Below are 17,859 nucleotides of genomic sequence, written 5' to 3' on the forward strand. Positions count from 1 at the left end.
TAATAATCATTCATATGCCATACTGTTACAATCCACAGGTAGTCAACAATAAGGTACATCACCAAATTCAGTACTTTTTAACAATCTTCTAAGGGAGTGAATATAAAATCATAATAAATCAGAAAAAAATACGATAGTAGAAAATAAATTCTACTCAAATTTATTTTGTACTAAAATATTTTACAATGTTTTACATTATACTGAAAAATTGTAAAAATTAATTCAATAAATATATAAAGTTTTAATAGTATAAATAGAAAGCTGTGATGGAATTAATTGAACTAAATTATTTTATAATATACATTAATGTAATCCTTGATACTCACTTAATTCTATACTAAAAAAAGTAATGCATACTTTTTTCCATTATTACTTCCAGCTATGAGGCCATTTGCAAATAACAAAAAAAAGGAAATTTTATAAACCACTGGTTAAATAAGTGCTTTGAAGATCAAAAACTTTTGTTAAAATACAATTAAAAGTATGCATTGGCTAATTTTTATTGGACTTGAATGATAATGGTGTTTTTTAATGATTTGATTTAATTAATGGCAATATATTATGAATGACTGTCCTTAATCTAGAAACATCAACCACCAAAATTTAGTTTAATCATAACCTGTAGTTAACACAAGAATAATTTAAAGAATACTAAAAGTAACTCATTTACTGACTTAGAACCAGTGTTATCCTTAATTATTAAACCAGTGCTCTGTAACAGACTACTCCATTCAGAAGACATTATATTTAATAGAAAACAAGAAGACTCAAACAATTCATATTTATTTATGTATAAAAATGGATGAATCAATTTTAAAAATTTCATATATATTACTACACTTAAAATATCTTTTACTACAAGGATAACCAGAAAGTAAATTCCAACTGACTGTAGTCACATTCCTCTTAACAGTTGTCATTTTGCAAATGCAATGTTTATTAATTATCAAGTCACAGGCAATGCTATATTAAAGTATATCATTGTTTACAGCTGTTATTAGTGTTAAATATGTTTAGCAAATCAAAAGCCATTACCTTTTTTAAATGTCAGCAACATGCAATGCAGCAAAATTCATATACAGGTTTACGAAGAATATAGTGAAAATATGTTGAGTGATGACATAAGTGAGTGGTGGATTAGGAATTGGGATGTTAAGTGAAGAATGGGAGAATAAGCAAATACAACCATGTTTAATGAACGATGACTTGGTATATAGAGTCAATGAAAACATTTATATGGATTAATTTTTAACAATTTCTGCATTCTTTTTAATTTCATAATTTATATTGTTTGAAAATTCACATATTATTTGGCAGATTAAATAAAGTGGGAGATATTGAATGTCCAGGATACTTCTGTAAGGGAGAACAAAAAGAAAAATGCCCAACAAGTGTTTTCACATTTTCAAACATGATTTGAAAAAGAAGATAAGAATGTTGAACCAAACTTTACAGGAAGTGGGACTTTGGTTTGAACTTCATACCCGATTCAAAATAACAAGGGAAGCACACATCAGCAATGACAAATAAAAAGTTCAAGCAGACAGTCTCAACAGGAAAGATCATGTACACTGCATTCTCGGACAGACATGCTATTTATTCTTTTGTTGAAATTCATACCAGAGGCATTTATTGTAAAATTTAAAAAAAATTGTGATGAACCATCCAGAAAAAAAGCATAAGTACTGATTCTGCCATTCTTTTTGTACACTTAATACAATAAAATGATTTTGTTATCATGTGAAATCTTATCACATTATTTATAGGAATGATGGAATCACTATTCTTATAGCTTTGACTTGATACCTAGGAAAAGGTGGAATTCCTACATCTTAAGAAGTTATCAGTTGTCCATATTTTGATAATGATGAAAAAGAAAACCAAAATGATATATTAATGATGAAGGCAGCTGATTTCTAACAGTGGAGCATATACATTTGTTTTTTTATTTCATAAATACCCCAATAATGGTGGAGATTGCGCAGAATACAGTTGTTTATAGAATTTGATAAAAAAATAATAAATACAAATATATTATTGTTTTTTAACGTCTAATAGAACTTACTTTCTGAACAACCCTTATATATTACACCTAAGTATTTTTACACAACTATCAAGAAAACAAAAAGAAATATTTTCTTATAGATATGTTCACATAAAACTAATATTAAAGTAACAGATATAGGTTAAGAGGTCTTTTCTCAAAAATAATTTTAAATTAAAATAAAAATTTAACTGAAAATTTAATAATGTAACATAAAGTAAGAGTAGAACAATTAATATAAACAACAATTTTTTTACTAAAACTGAATTTTCCATAATCAGCTAATTTAGTCAGGAACCGATTTAAGGAAAATAAATAAAACAGTTTCTTCTTTAAAACAACCTAGGATCATAATAATTTTGATTTTGTCATTACTGTATATTTTTAAAACATGAATAAAAAAATTCCCCATTAATTAGTATAAAAAAGTAAGAAAAAATTTTAAAAAATTTAGTTGAAAAGTATTACTGAAATTAAAAATAATAGATGTAGCAAATATATGATTAAATGCAACAAAGCACTGTAGAGTGCAGAATTTAAGGACATAAAAAATTATATTTTTTCAGACTATCAATTAAAATTTTTATTAACCATAATGAAATTTGATTAAAAAAAATAAAAGGATTTTTCATTAATTAACTCACATTAAATGAGGATTTAATTAATTAAACCAAAAAAATAAATAAAAGTACCTCTTTTACATACACTGCAATGCATGTGATACACACTACTGGATTTGATTATAAGAAACTTGATTGATTATAACCTTCAGTTGGCGAGCCTGATTTGGCTGTTGCTGTTGAGTTCGTGTATACAAGGCAGCCTGACTACGTATATTTACAAGCTGTCCTTTCGCTTGACGTACTACAATCAACGCTTGTTTACCAGGTGGCACAATGTGTTGTCTGCATGTAACAAAATTAATATATAATAATTAATATGAGATAACAAACAAAAAAAAAAAAAATAAGTTAAGCGAGCATAGAAACCTGCTAATACTAGATTCAATTTTAAAGTTAAGCAGGATGCCTTTAAATTGCTATTTCAGCAACTTGTTTACCTTTATTTATTTCGCCACTTGTTTACCAACCTATGTATAAGAACAGTGCATAAACAGTTCCACAGAGAGAATGGGTACTCAACTAATAAGTCTTAAGTAATATTAACAATTAATGAAATTCACCTTACCGACACATTGATAACTAAACAGCTTTCAGCTTACTTGAAAGCCATCATCAGGAAATAAAATTATTGCATTAAAGCCAAAAATGTAAAAGATCATAGTTAATATGTAAAGCAATCACGGCTGTTTTAAGCCGAAAGAGTTTGAGTTCATGTCAATGTGCTGGTAAGGTGGGTTTCAATAATTGTTAAAATTATTTATTTAAAACATCAGCATCATGTTTGAGAAATTAATAAGCCCTAATAAAGAAGTGACTGGTTGATAGTACCAGTGTCATGTCACAGGTTGAGACAGGGCAGCAGTTGAAGCAATTTTATTTTTGTGATTTCTTGTTGCTGATGGTAGAAAATTACACAAACTATTCATTTTCAATGAGAAAACAAACCAAATTAATTTTAATATGACATTTTACAAACTCAGTAAGCTGATCACTTAAAACATTACAGTGAGAGTTTTTTTAATTATCTTAAAATAAATTTGGTTTGGTTTGTCATAAAAAATGAATATTTTTTTAAACAGGTGGATAGAATTTAAAATCTTGTTCACTACCAAACTGACACTAAACTGCAAGTCAAGTGAGTGACATCAGCTAACAAGAGGGTTGTTCTCTAAAACCTTAATTAAAAATTTGTAACAAGTACAGTTACTTTAATTTGGCTTTGAGACTGTAAGTCTTCAGAATCTTTTTGTTGTTGTATTTCTATAATTGGATTATTTCAGAAACAATGATAAAGACTGCATAATACTAACTACTGATCAGTAATACGAAGGATGGCTAAAATGTAATGCACAATGAAATGTAACAAAAAAATAATGTTACACAAAGCAACAGTTGCAGCCATCTTATAGTTTCCTTCTCTTATTATTAACTTTGCAAAACTTGTTGACCCATGCCCTCTATTTTCTGTCAGTCACCATTGTAATAGAATTGATGCTCTAAAACTGCTATGTCCATACATCTAAAACAACATGCAGTGATAGAATTTTAACATTGAAAATGCTAGTGACATTCGTTGTCATCTAAAAGCGGTCAATGGAGATGGAAATGTTGCTTGCAGTACTTTAAGTAAATGGGGTGTAAAATTTTATTCATCAGAAGCTGGTAAAATGAATATTGAGGATGAACCTCGCAGTGGTTGACTAGTGTCTGTGACTGAAGAGAAGCACCAAAAAGAGGCATATTTGAACGAGTGAGAAGGACACATTATTGCAAACAAACTTTAACAACTTCTGAAATATTACCGTGAGAAGGAGATCATTTCCTTTTCAATAATGTGGTGAGAGATAAAAAACTTGGGTGAATCATTATGACCTAGAAAAAAATGGTAGAGCATAGAATACCAGGAATTTGGTTTGCTACCATTAAAAATATTCAACAACAGAACCCTCTACAAAAAAAAATTTCTTGACAGTGTTCTGGGCTTCTAAACAGGTATGTACCTGTAGTGTATCTGGAAGCTAGGACAACTGTAAATTCTGTGCAATACACAAAAATGTTGAAACTCCTTAGATGGTGTGTGTGTGTGTGTGTGTGTGTTGTGTTCAACAATCGATGATGATGCTAATATTTCTGCAAAACGATAATGCTCAGTCACACATATCATATGCAACTGCCAAAATTCTTGTTAAGTTGAAATTTGAAACTACTTCATAGCCTCTATACTAAGAAGATTTGGTGCCTTACGATTTCACTTCTTTCCACATTTTAAAAGGGATATTAATTTCACCACAGATGATGAACTGAAGGATGCAGTGATGTCATGGATCAAGAAAAGACCACCAGCATTCTTCATTGATGGAATGAAAATACTGATTCACCACTGGGAGAAAAGTGTAGCTGTAAATGGAGGCTACATAAAAAAATAATTATATGCTTTTCTAGCAAATAAAATGTACTTTGATGCCCTAATTCTTTCATTGTGATTATGAGTAACTATGCATTAAATTTTAACCATCCTTGTACCACCCATTGAATTTTAACAATCCTTTTAAATGAAATAAATAAAAAGTAATAATAGTGATTATATCATCTGATTTTAAACTTATCCCTTATAACTTGTTGGCTCTCAGTTGGAAAATATTAAGGAGTAGAATCTTCAGAATTTAAGAGCTTGAAGTAAAGGTAAAATTCCACCAACAAAGCCATGCTCAATAAAACACTTCCCAAGGAAATTAAAATAAATGTGAGTGTAAAACTTAAAAATGGTGGGGGTAGTTCACATATTTCTGTTGGAAACTCTTTAGTGGCTAATAGTAAAAAAAACTAAAACATAATAAATATCATCAACTTGTGATGTCAGGATAATGTAGAAGTTAAATATTTATTTTTGAGATTAAAGTTGACAGACCAAGGTTTAGACCCGACCAGTTAAATATTTATCCAAGCAATCTCTTAATATTGTCCACAGACCACTATTTTTTATTACTTTGCAATTAACAATACAATCTGATCAGGAAAATCAAGGATGTAATATAATTATGATACTGTTACTTCATGAAGAGCAATTTAACTACTAACAGGATCTACACTTATAAAGCTATGGAGATGTCTGTAGATTTCTATACCATAAAAAAAGCATTAAATCACATCTACAAAGTTTGTAGTTGAAAATAACTCTGTGGAACACATTTTATTCCTGCTGAACTTATTATACAAATTCAAAACATTTTATTTACTGTAAATATGTATTGATTTCCCAGTTACAGATAGTAATAGTCCGACAGGTGTTAATTTTAGAGTAGGTATTTGACGCACTGAGAAAATTTGAGTAACTCTTCTTTTGTAATGTCTGAATACAAAATCGAAGACCTGGCTGACGGGTAATGGGGCCTAGCCAACACTTGAATTTTTAACTTTGCAAAATTTTATTTGAAAAAAAAATCATTTAAAAAAAATTTTTTTTGAAAAAAGAAACATTTTGAAATTTTAATACCTTAAAATTTAGTATTTAATTAAATAAGAAAATAAAAAGGCAGATTATTTAGTCGGGTTTAAAATTTTGCCACGTCGTTTCAAAATTGAGGAAGCTGAGGTTTAGACAGAATAATATTTATAGATAGAAAAAATTTTTTTAAAAGGACAGGGCATTTTGATGGGACTTTTACTTGCCAGATGATTGGGAATATTATATGTGAGTGCAAGGAAGTAACGCTATGGGTAGGTTGAAGTGTGAGAACCGACCTGGTTGGTCTAGTGGTGATCGCGTCTTCCCAAATCAGGTGATTTGGATGTCGAAAGTTCCAGTGTTCAAGTCCTAGTAAAGTAAGTTATTTTTACACGGATTTGAATGATAGATCGTGGATACCGGTGTTCTTTGGTGGCTGGGTTTCAATTAACCACACATCTCAAGAAGGGTCAAACTGAGACTGTATAAGACTACACTTCATTTACACTCATACACATCACCCTCATTCATCCTCTGAATTATTATCTGAACGGTAATTACTGAGGCTAAACAGGAAAAAGAAAGAAAGGTTGAAGTGTGAGAGACAGCGTATATCGAAGGCCGGCTGTGTGGAAGCGTGCTGCGGTGCGATTGGCTCTCGCAAGACTTATAGCAAGCGAAGAAAAGTAGGAAAAATTTTGCAGTAGTTAAAACATTCTCATTCGTAGTGAAACACGTGCAATTGTAGAAGTGCTACTTTGTTTGTATATATATATATATATATATATATATATATATATATATATATATAAAATAACTAAATTATATTCTTTGGTTAGACAAATATAAATAAACTAAATAAGTGAGAAAATTGTTCAAATTAATAGAAAATTTTCTAATGCAATTCATTAGGTCAAAAACCAAACAAACAAAAAAACAAAAACGAGGAATTGGTTTGCTGTAAATATGTATTGATTTTCCAGTTACAGATCAGATATTAATAGTCCGATAGGTGTTAAACATTTATAGCAGGTATTTGAAGCACCGTGAAAATTTGTGTAACTCTTTTTACACTCTTCTTCTTATTTGTGTGTACTCTTCCTACTCTAAAATGTTTACCTGTCGGACTATTACTATCTGCAACTGAGAAATCAATACACATTTACAGCAAACCAATTCCTTAGTTTGTTGTTTGTTTGGTTTTTGACCTAATGAATTGCATTGGAAAATTTTCTATTAATTTGGATAATTTTCTAACTTATTTAGTTTTTTGGAACGAGGATTTGGTTTATTTTGTGTAGTTTTGGTTTATTCATTTAGAATTAGTATTTTTTATTTGGGTTGACTTAATGTTATCATTGGAATGGTGGTGGGAGTATTTATGAAAATGATAACATTTTTAGTAGTGGGGGGTTTTGGTTTTTATTAGATTAGGTGGTGTGGGGTTTATAAGGGTTTGCTGATGTTGTTTTTTGTCATTTGTGATTTGTCTTGATAAAGTCCTACATCTTGGACGAAACGTTGAGGTTTTCTGATTTTGTTTTTGTTTGTTTGGTTTTTGACCTAATGAATTGCATTGGAAAATTTTCTATTAATTTGGATAATTTTCTAACTTATTTGGTTTTATAAAAAGTAAAGGGACATTTTGATTTCCCTCCCAATCACATGTATGGCAGCAATGATTATTCTGTAACAACTCATAACATAACCTCTATCAGCTATTTATTGAAACTACTGTTTCATTGTTAGCTATTTGTGATTATGTTTGAAAGTCTGTTTAAAATGAGTGCTTCTTTGTCTGATTGCACCAAGGAAGAAATGGGATTAGTGATACGGTTCCTCAGTTCAGAAGGGGTGAAACCAGCAGAGATTATTCGTCGAATACAGCAGCAGTTATTCGAGTGGAAGCAAGATCTACGAATGGAATGATCGCTTTAAAAATGGTAGGATTTCTTTCTGTGATGAACAGCAGCAAGGTAGGCCTTCCATTTCAAAGATTAACGACAATATTGAAGCGGTTAAACAAATGATTCTCTGTAATCGACGAGTTACAGTTAATGACATTGCAAGTGAGTTGAATATAACTCGTGGCTCAGCATTTTCAATTATCCATGATTGTTTAAACTTTCGAAAAAAGTCTGTGCTCGCTGGGTTTCACGGCAACTGACAAATATCCACAAAGAGAATCGTTTGAAAATTTCCCAGAAGTTTTTGAAGCGTTATGAAGATGAAGGAGACTCACTTCCTAAGCGAATAATAACCGTTGATGAGACTTCGGTCCATCACTTTGAACCTGAGAGTAATCTGCAAAGTTTAGTGTGGAAACATCCTTCATCTCCCACAACAAAAAAGTTCAAAATACAGATATCTGCAGGAAAGTTGATGATGACGATATGGAAGTTTCACTTTTGTTTTACTTTACACCTAAAGGTCAATCAGTAAACGGTGACAACTACTGTGAGCTACTGACAATTACTGAAGCAAAAAATCAAATCCAAAAGACGTGGTAAACTTTCTAAAGGGGTGGTTTTACTTCAGGATAACGCTCAATATCATACGGCCAAAAAAACAATCCTTTGCCTTCAAGATCTCAGTTTTAAGCTGCTGGACCACCGTCCATACAGTTCGGACCTGGCTCCAAGCGATTTTCATCTTTTCGGGGGAATCATTATCGATATCTGATGAAGAGGCCATAGCCTCTTCATCAATGTTTCACCGCTTCCATAGAAGCGATGCAACATTGATGCAAACATTGGTGCAAAACATTTTTTGCATACCAGATGGAAAACTTTCTTCCAGGATGGAATTCAAAAGCTCGTTAAAAGATGGACTAAGTGCATAGAAGTACGAGGGGATTACGTTGAAAAATAGTGTATGTATCGTTTATGTAAGTCCAAATAAATATATTGATTTTTTGAGTTTCAATTTACTTTTTGAATTGCCTTCGTATAAATAATATATATATATATATTAATCATGGAAAGTGAAAATTAGTTTGTGTTATTTGCACAAAAAGCGAGGAAAAAATAATTGTTTTTAGTGGAAAAAACTCTACAAAAAATTCATGAAGTGTTGTAAATTCGGCAAAAACATGGGTTAAAATATAAAGACATTATTTTACCATCCAATGTAACCCTAAAAGAGGGTTAAAACCTAACAGAGGCTTTTTTTCTATAATAAAACTTTTATATTACAGATATTTCATCATCTGACGAACATGCTTCCGATCAACAAAGTATGCGTGAAGCATCAACATCTCGAGACATACAAAGTATTGCCGAGACATCGAGCACATATTTAGAAGAAAATGTATTAGAAACTTCAATGGAGTTGGGTAATCAAGATGATGTTTGTATTTTTTACAACCAAAAAAAAGATTATGTATTTAACACAATGTTAAATCATATAGAAAGTGCACATTTTGTTTCATTTAAAGACGTTTGCAAAAATTTTCTCGGCAAAAAAAATCCAACAATTACAACGATATTGTTAATGAACTTCTTACTTCATTCAGAGCTATGGGATGTAATATGTCGTTGAAAATACATTTCCTCCATTCAGAAAAAGCCAATGAGGCAAAAGCTCCAAAAAATATGGGCAACGTCAACCTCTTAATGCTCTCGATAAGGAAGTTTCAAAAAATCTTTAATACCGTACGAGAAATTTATCAAGGATACTGAAGTACAAAAAAAAGTTCAAAGTTCAGACTATAAATAACACTGATCCAAAAAAATTTAATGTTTCTCTAAGTGCGAAACTATTTTTTTAAATTGATTTTTTGTGTACATTACAGATATGTAAATACAGTTTTTCTATCACCTTTAGTTTTAAATAAATTACGTTTCAAAAAAAATTAAGGGAAAATGTAATTAAAATCTGTAAAATTTATAATTTTGCATGGCCATACCTGTATTAGAATTATTTCGCTGATGCTTTACGTTTATAAACAGTCTCAGGCACATCCCGAATTAATTTCCAACAGTAATCGGTTAGTATTCCATTTCCCTTTATAGCGACTTCCCATCACCGTAATGTCTTGGTGGAAACGTTCACCGGGTTCGTTACTTACGTTTCCGAGGTTGTCCGGGAAAAAATTCAGTTGTGAATGGAGGAAATGTATTTTCAATAGCTCTATATGAAATAAGAAGTTGATTAACAATATCGTGGTAATTGTCGGATTTTTGTTTGCCGAGAAAATGTTTGCAAATGTCTTTAAATGAAACAAAAGGTGTACATCCTATATGATTTAACAATGAGTTAAATATATCATCTTTGACCAACTCTCTTATCTGAGGACCATCAAATATTCCTTTTTTAATTTTTCCTTCATTTACAATCGGAAATTTCTGCCTGATGTACAAAAGTGTGGGACTATCTTTATTCATTGCTTTTACAGAAGTTTTCATTAGTCCTAGCTTGATATGGAGAGGGGGTAAAGATGTTTTTTTTGGGTTCAGCTAAGGGCTCATGAATAATATTTTTCCTATTTGGAGTTAAGTTGTCTCGTTTCTTCCATTCTTTGATAACATAATGTTAATCCTCAGCTTGACTGTCCCATTCGCAAAGAAAACACATGCACTTAGTATAGCCTAACTGCACGTCTAACAAAATAGCTGTAACTTTCAAATCACCACATATGTTCCAGCTATGTTTTTTATAATTTATTTTTTCAAGAACGACTTTCATCACTTTGTATGTCTCTTTCAAATTAATATCATAAGCGATTGGTATCAAAGGATATTTGTTACAGTTGTGTAGTAGAACCAATTTAAACTATACTTGGACGAATCTATGAAAAGGCACTGTAAGTGCAACATAAGCTCATCAGTATTTGTGCAATAAACCAAATTATTTTCATCAATATAGTACTGAAAAAATTCTTTTTGTCGGCTTCGAAAGCCCGAAATTTTTGTATTTTTTAAAAGTAAATTCCAACCTTGCAGTGTTGATCCTAACAGTTCAGCTTGATTTTTTGATACATTTAAATCCCTACTAAGTCATTTAATTCACCTTGTGATATAAGATGTGGCTTATTGGAAGATAATTTAAAATCAAAATCATTCTTATCTTCTTCAGTACTGCCTGATTCTTCATCATTGCTTTCGAAACATACATTCACAGGTGGCTCAGGAACTGGAGTAATTTCACTGTGAGGTACAGGCCTGATTGCGGATTTCAATGAAGGATATTCTACAGTATGTTTAGATTTTTTTTAAATTCCAGATACACTTGTTAAACAAAAGTAACAATCAGCTACATGATCCTTTGGTTCACGCCAAACCATAACTACACCAAATGGCAAAGCCTTTCGTGTACCTTTCAGCTATCCTCTTAAATATACAGAACATATGAGGAGCCCAGTCTTATCCTGATCAACAATTTTACACTGAAAGTACAAATGATATGCTTTTTTAATTAAAGGTGTAATATTTTTTCTATTTGATTTTACGGTAAACTCATCGCATACATAACAAAAGGCATCCACACAATTTCGAAACATTAAGACACTGCACTGTTAACAAACTTAACACTAAACAAAATTAATTCATTTCTAAATCCAGTGCTTAATACAAACAACACAGCTGTGTTTTCAGCTACATGTTTGACCTGTACAGACATGATTAATTTTATCCATAAAGGCCTCTTCAGTATTAGATATGATGTCATAATATGTGGCTATGGTATGATTTAATTCTTTGTCTAGTATTGTTATTTATAGCTTACAAATTATGTTATAAAATAAAAAAAATGAGCTAACAAAATACAATATAGGAGCTTAAAACGCTAACTGTACGTTGAAAAATGAAAAAATCCTTAAATTAAAATTTAAAAAATTTTCAAAAATGGTGGGTAATAGAAAGATTCTGAGTTCATATTTGTTTTCAGCACCAAAGTGCTGAAAACAGTGTAATTATCGAATCTGCTGAAAAGATTATTTCAATAAATTGCGAGAGTATCAAGAAAAACCGGAAACGAATTACCACAAAAATTTAAAATTACATCAAGAAGCTTTTGAAGAAATTTGCGTTTTATTAATGAAAGTATTCTTCAAAATAAAACATTTTAATCTTTCAGTTCATTATGCAACAGTTATTTGGATATTATTACAAACATTGCTACAAAAAAGGGTGACAAATACGGCAATATATTCAGAAATTAAAAAAAAAAAAAAATATGGAGACGAGCTAAAAATTACATTGGTGCGTAATAAAAAAATTATTGAGCCGAAAGGTTATTATGTTAAAGATGATTTATTTACACTAGTAGAAGACTAATTAAGACTAGTAAAAAAATCCAAAAGGAAAATTCATGTTTTTATACCTATATACTCGTAATTAGTTCATCCAAATAAATTTTATTATGTAATTTTATTTTTGTATTCATTTATTTTTTCAATCCGTTATATTTTATTATAATAAATAAAAATACAATTTAATGAAAAGTAAACAGAGGGTAAATAAAAAAATATTTTATTTGTTGAGTATATCGCGTATCAATAGATATACATCATATCTTTTTCATTTAATGTTAAATATATGAAAATTAAAAAAAAAATTGCTACGAATCAGAATATTTTAACGATTCCAAACTTTTTTCTAACTATTGCACGCTTGCTATAAGTCACGTGGTCTTGCCAGAATCAATCGCACCGCAACACGCTTCAACTTAGCCGGCCGCCGATATACGCCCTCTCTCACACTTCAACTTCTTTTTCCTGTTTAGCTCCCGGGAAATCACGGTCAAGTATTACTTCAGAGGATGATTTATAAGAGTGTAAGTGAAGTGTAGTCTTGTACAGTCTCAGATCGACCATTTCTAAGATGTGTGGTTAATTGAAACCCAACCACCAAAGAACACCGGTATCGACGATCCAGTATTCAAATCCGTATAAAAGTAACTGTCTTTACTAGGATCTGAATGTTGGAACTCTCGACTTCGAAATCAGCTGATTTACCACACTTCAACCTACAAATAGCGTTACTCACTCGCACTCACGTATAACATTCCCGATCACCTGGTACGTAAAAAGTCCCAAGAGAGGGCCTATTCTTTTAAAAATATTTTTTTTTCTAGGTATAAAATATTATTCTGTATAAACTTTAGCATGCCTCAAATATATTTTTCCGATATTTATGAAATACAATTTTGAAACGGCCTGGCAAAATTTTAAACCCGACTACTAATCTGCCTTTTATATTTTCTTATTTCATTAAATACTAAATTTGAAGGTATTCAAATTTCAAACGGCCCGATGAGGCTGCCAAGAGAGCTGCAATAAATGGCATCCGAGTACAATCGACATGTGAGAGAGACTTCATCAGATCAGTCTGTGTAAAATTATGGGCTTAGTGGAATAGATTCTGGCTGCTGAGTCCTCCCACAGAATTACATAACATCCGGGAGAACGTAATCGAGAAACCTCCATCCCCGAGCAACAGAAGAGACCAAGTCATCTTAACTCGGCTAAGGTTTGGACACACCAGGCTTACCCATGCTCAGCTACTTGGCTCTACTCAGAAGATCTGTGAGGCTTGCAAGATCAAATGGTCCGTGTACCACCTGCAATTTGATTGCCCAACTTTGGAACCATTCGACAAAACTTACACCAGGGTTCGGATATGAGATTCTATTAAACCAGAACGAAGGTATAAAACGTCTGTAGCGGTTCCTCTCCTACAGTGAAATGAAGAATACTATTGGTGATTTTTGTCTGATTTATGTATTTTATTTTGTATTTATTGTTGTCGCTTGTCTAAGTTTATTATTTATTGTTCCTATTTCTTTATTGTTTATCTTTGTTCTTTATGATTTTTATTGTTTTATATAATGCTACATGATAGTGTCACTGTAGTCGCTAATGACTATAATTGTTGATGCGCCTATAAATAAAAGCATTAAAAAAAAATTTCAAAATGTCTCAAGGATTTTTTTTGCAAAGTTAAAAATTCAAGGGTTGCCTAGGCTCCACTACCCTTCAGCCAGGTCTTTGATTTTGTATTCAGACATTATAAAAGAAGTGTTACATAAATTTTCACTGTGCCTCAAATACCTACACTAAAATGTTTAACAGCTCTCCTACTATAATTTGACTGATGATTACAGTTACAGATTTTGTACTTATTTAAAAATAAATACATAATTCAAATATTAATAAAACAATAGTTCGAATATAAAAACTAGAGAATAATAATAAGCCATTTTTGATTAATTAAGCATGATAATAAATAAAGGGAACTGCATTTTACATTATGATTCTAGATATTTAAATTTCTTAGATTTTACATAACAAATAAGTGGATGAATCAAGTACAAAAATGTATAAAAACAAAATGCAGGCATCTGAAATGAAACTATCTGTGTGGAAAATAAGACTATTTTGGTGAAACTAATGCTAGGAATTAAGTTAACAAACAATACTAGAAATGAAGTTAACATTATTTATAACATAGAATATATTAAAAGAGGAATGAATACTGTGACGGCAACGGTAGAGATGTTAAAATTTCAGTAAAATTTTAGCACCTAATTTAAAATTCAAATGCAATAATCTAAGCAATTTGTGTTAGTCATAGTCATGCACTACATTTAGACATCTATTTGTTATTATTATAGCGTAACACTGAAAATATTACTATCAAAACCTATTTCACTTGAAGTCATACATATTCTTAGTAAGAATATTTACTCATATAAGAGATTAAAATCAAAGTATCACAATGCATCCATCCATAGCAATCCTAAACTATACCTAAAAATGATAGATTTGTATACTGGGGTCTATGTTAATTTTGTAAGCAATTTTATTTAGTAATTTACGACTCTTATTTCAGTTTAGAAGAAAATGTTACATTAATATTATTTATTTTATAAGTTCTAATACTGATATGTTTTAAATAATTCAAATGCTGTAATTTATTTCTTTTGATCTTTTTATACAGAAAATGTAAAAATTATACTATCTGTGTTTAACAACTTAATGTGTCTTCTTTATTTGATGTTCTTCTTTTGAAAATATCTTCATAATTAAAATTTTGATCTGTTTCACCTAGTAAAAACTTCCAATACTTAGTATAACAGATACTAAATATAACAAGAGGGCAAAATAAAATAAACTGAAGATTTTTTTATATGCCTTATTAGTAAAGTTTTACTACAATGATTTGAAGTTTAAAGATAATTTACTTGAAATTTTGATGAATAGAATTAAAAGATTAGCCCAAAATTATACTTATAAAAATTATTAGACATTTATCTATGAGAAATAATTCTAAAATACATTTTTCAGCTATTTTTATGTTCATAAAGACATATTTTCAAGATAGACCATACTCAAAAGAGGCAGTTAGGAATTCTAATGATTATTGTCACTGATTGACTTTTTTATCAGATAACTATTCTAAATGCCTACAAACATTCTGAATGTTAACAAATCATTATAATCAATTTTCTTGAATTTTGATGAAATCAAGATTACAAGTTCAGACAGCCTTGAAGTTTTAAATTGTATATAATATAGCAAACAGGCTGTTAAGAGTTTAGTTTGATATAATGGCTGTTAGATTATTTTTTTTTTATCTGTTATGCCAAATTATTGCATGACCTCCCTTCATAAAGTGCGTCCATCCATCTTGATTTCTTGTTCTGTGATATGTTTAGCCAGCTGTTCCCACAACAAAAACTCAATCTTCACTCTTCCACTTGCAGATTAATTCATAGATAAAGAATAAATAAATAAATAACATCAATTATCTTCTGATCTTGCTACATTTCCTGCCCATCTATGTTGTCTCATCCCTACATGATGTTACTATTTTTTTCAACTTTGTTATTTTGTCATCCATTAATTTTTATTTCAAATCAAATTTTATTTCTTTAAAGAATAAAAATCTGATTCTTTTTTTAAGAAGTTTGGAAAATTTAGATTATAAGAGAAAAAGATCCTTAGAATTTCTATTTGTAAGAAATGTTAAAAAAGATGAATTTTAACAATTCAGAATAAATCAAACAAGTTAAGCAGTCTCTAAAATTCAAAAATCATTTATTTGAATATTGAAAATTTTTAAAAATCTCTAAAAGCACATGTAGTAGCTTGTAGCTGGTTATGAGCATGTAGTAGCATCCAAGATTAAAATATTAATTTAAAAAGTTTTAAATTTCAAGAATATGAAATTACAGTGCAGTTCTTACATCTGTACTTGAGGAAAAATTGTAGGTAGATAATTATTAGATCAGGGCTTGTAAGTTAGCAAGCCTGTCAGTGAAAAATACTGTATGTCAGGGAGGTGCATAGGATTATTGCTCATTTTCCTGTACAATAGGCTGATAGGTTGGGCAGGCTGAAACAGTTATATTTCAATGCTTCTGGCTCTTCAATACTGTATCCTAGCCACCACTACAGTTGTAGTGTTGTAATTAAGTACTTACCCTATTCTGGTAACAAAAGTACATTAGATATCAAGAAACTCTAGGTATATCATACAAGTATAGCCGAGCAGTTATAGCAAGGCGTTTGTGGAGGGAAGTAGATGTACAGCTGTAAGCAGAGGAAAAGGTGTCTTGCTAGAACAACTCTACTATAATTAATTATACAATATTTATATGACTATAATTACTCTGAATGAAAAATAAAATTTTTCTTTGGCTGCAAATAATTGGTAAAAACATTTAAAAAAATTGAAAACATATGTTCAGGGAATAAGCCTAGTTGATCTCATATAACAAATAAAATAATTATAGATTTTTGTTAATTTATTTATAGAAAAAGCACAAAAACCATTTTAAAAAACTCTAAACTGAACAAATTTGATTGTTTTCTATTTACTATAACTTCCATAATAATTTAGTTTGTTTTAGAAATTCATTTGATACTTGGAGAAATCAGCTTAATTCTATGAATTCAAAACTTGGTAAAAATATTTGTATATTATTATGTGAAAATCACATTGAATTGAGATAAGGACTAGAAAATTTGAACAAAGTTGGAAGTTAGATCAGAAATGGTGTCAGATAAACTAGGAGTAATCTGTCATTTGGATCTGTGCTGTGTAAACCAGACAACACCAACTTCCATAACAAATTGATGTAAAAAGCAAGTTTTTTTTATAAAAAAAAAAACAATTTAGAATTGTTTTACGTTTATGCTTTTAATAAAAATATGTCTCCTTCACTGCTCTGATTTTTTAACTAGATGACAACTTTATAGAAATGATAAAATTTCTTGATTTTTAAAAATTAATGACCGATTGTTTAACTTTACAGCAGAATAAAAATTTCCCTAAATCTAAAAATCACCTTCTGGTATATTTATTTCCTGTTCCTGTTTTTGACTAACTTCCAGCTTTTTCTACATATACAATACTATTAACAAATTTAATATGTTTAATGCACCTATACATACTTGTACATAAAACTATAGAATAGGTGGCCAGTCGTGTGTTCCAAATTAGTTCCTGAACTATTTTAAGTTTTGAAATAGATTTAGACCAAATTTTTTATGGTTATATTCTAGGAGCATTAGAAATTTGACTTAGCCGCAACATCCTCTAATCTTGATTTCAAGTCCGTGATGCATTTTATTATTCATGTAAGTACTAGCTTTTTATTTCCATCAATTTTATATCGATGGTAAGCAAAGACTGGGAGTACAAGGTTTACAAGGAGTAGTTCTGTATAAAGAGTAAGTAAGGATAAGTTCAGGAAGTAGTGTTTTCATTAATACAATTATTTCTGGGTACCAATAATTTTAT

The 17,859-nt window shown here is 30.1% G+C and overlaps 1 protein-coding gene across 1 annotated transcript in view; it reads right to left on the reverse strand.

The window, feature by feature from the left end:
* Positions 1-17,859, reverse strand: part of LOC142322767 (uncharacterized) — a 329,696-nt gene that overhangs the window by 47,977 nt on the left and 263,860 nt on the right. Inside the window, exon 5 of the mRNA XM_075361842.1 lies at positions 2,811-2,949. Within this exon, the coding sequence (XP_075217957.1) occupies positions 2,811-2,949 (139 nt within the window). The remainder of the gene's footprint in view (positions 1-2,810; positions 2,950-17,859) is intronic.

Source organism: Lycorma delicatula, chromosome 4, assembly GCF_047948215.1.
Source record: "Lycorma delicatula isolate Av1 chromosome 4, ASM4794821v1, whole genome shotgun sequence".
Lineage (NCBI taxonomy): Eukaryota > Metazoa > Arthropoda > Insecta > Hemiptera > Fulgoridae > Lycorma > Lycorma delicatula.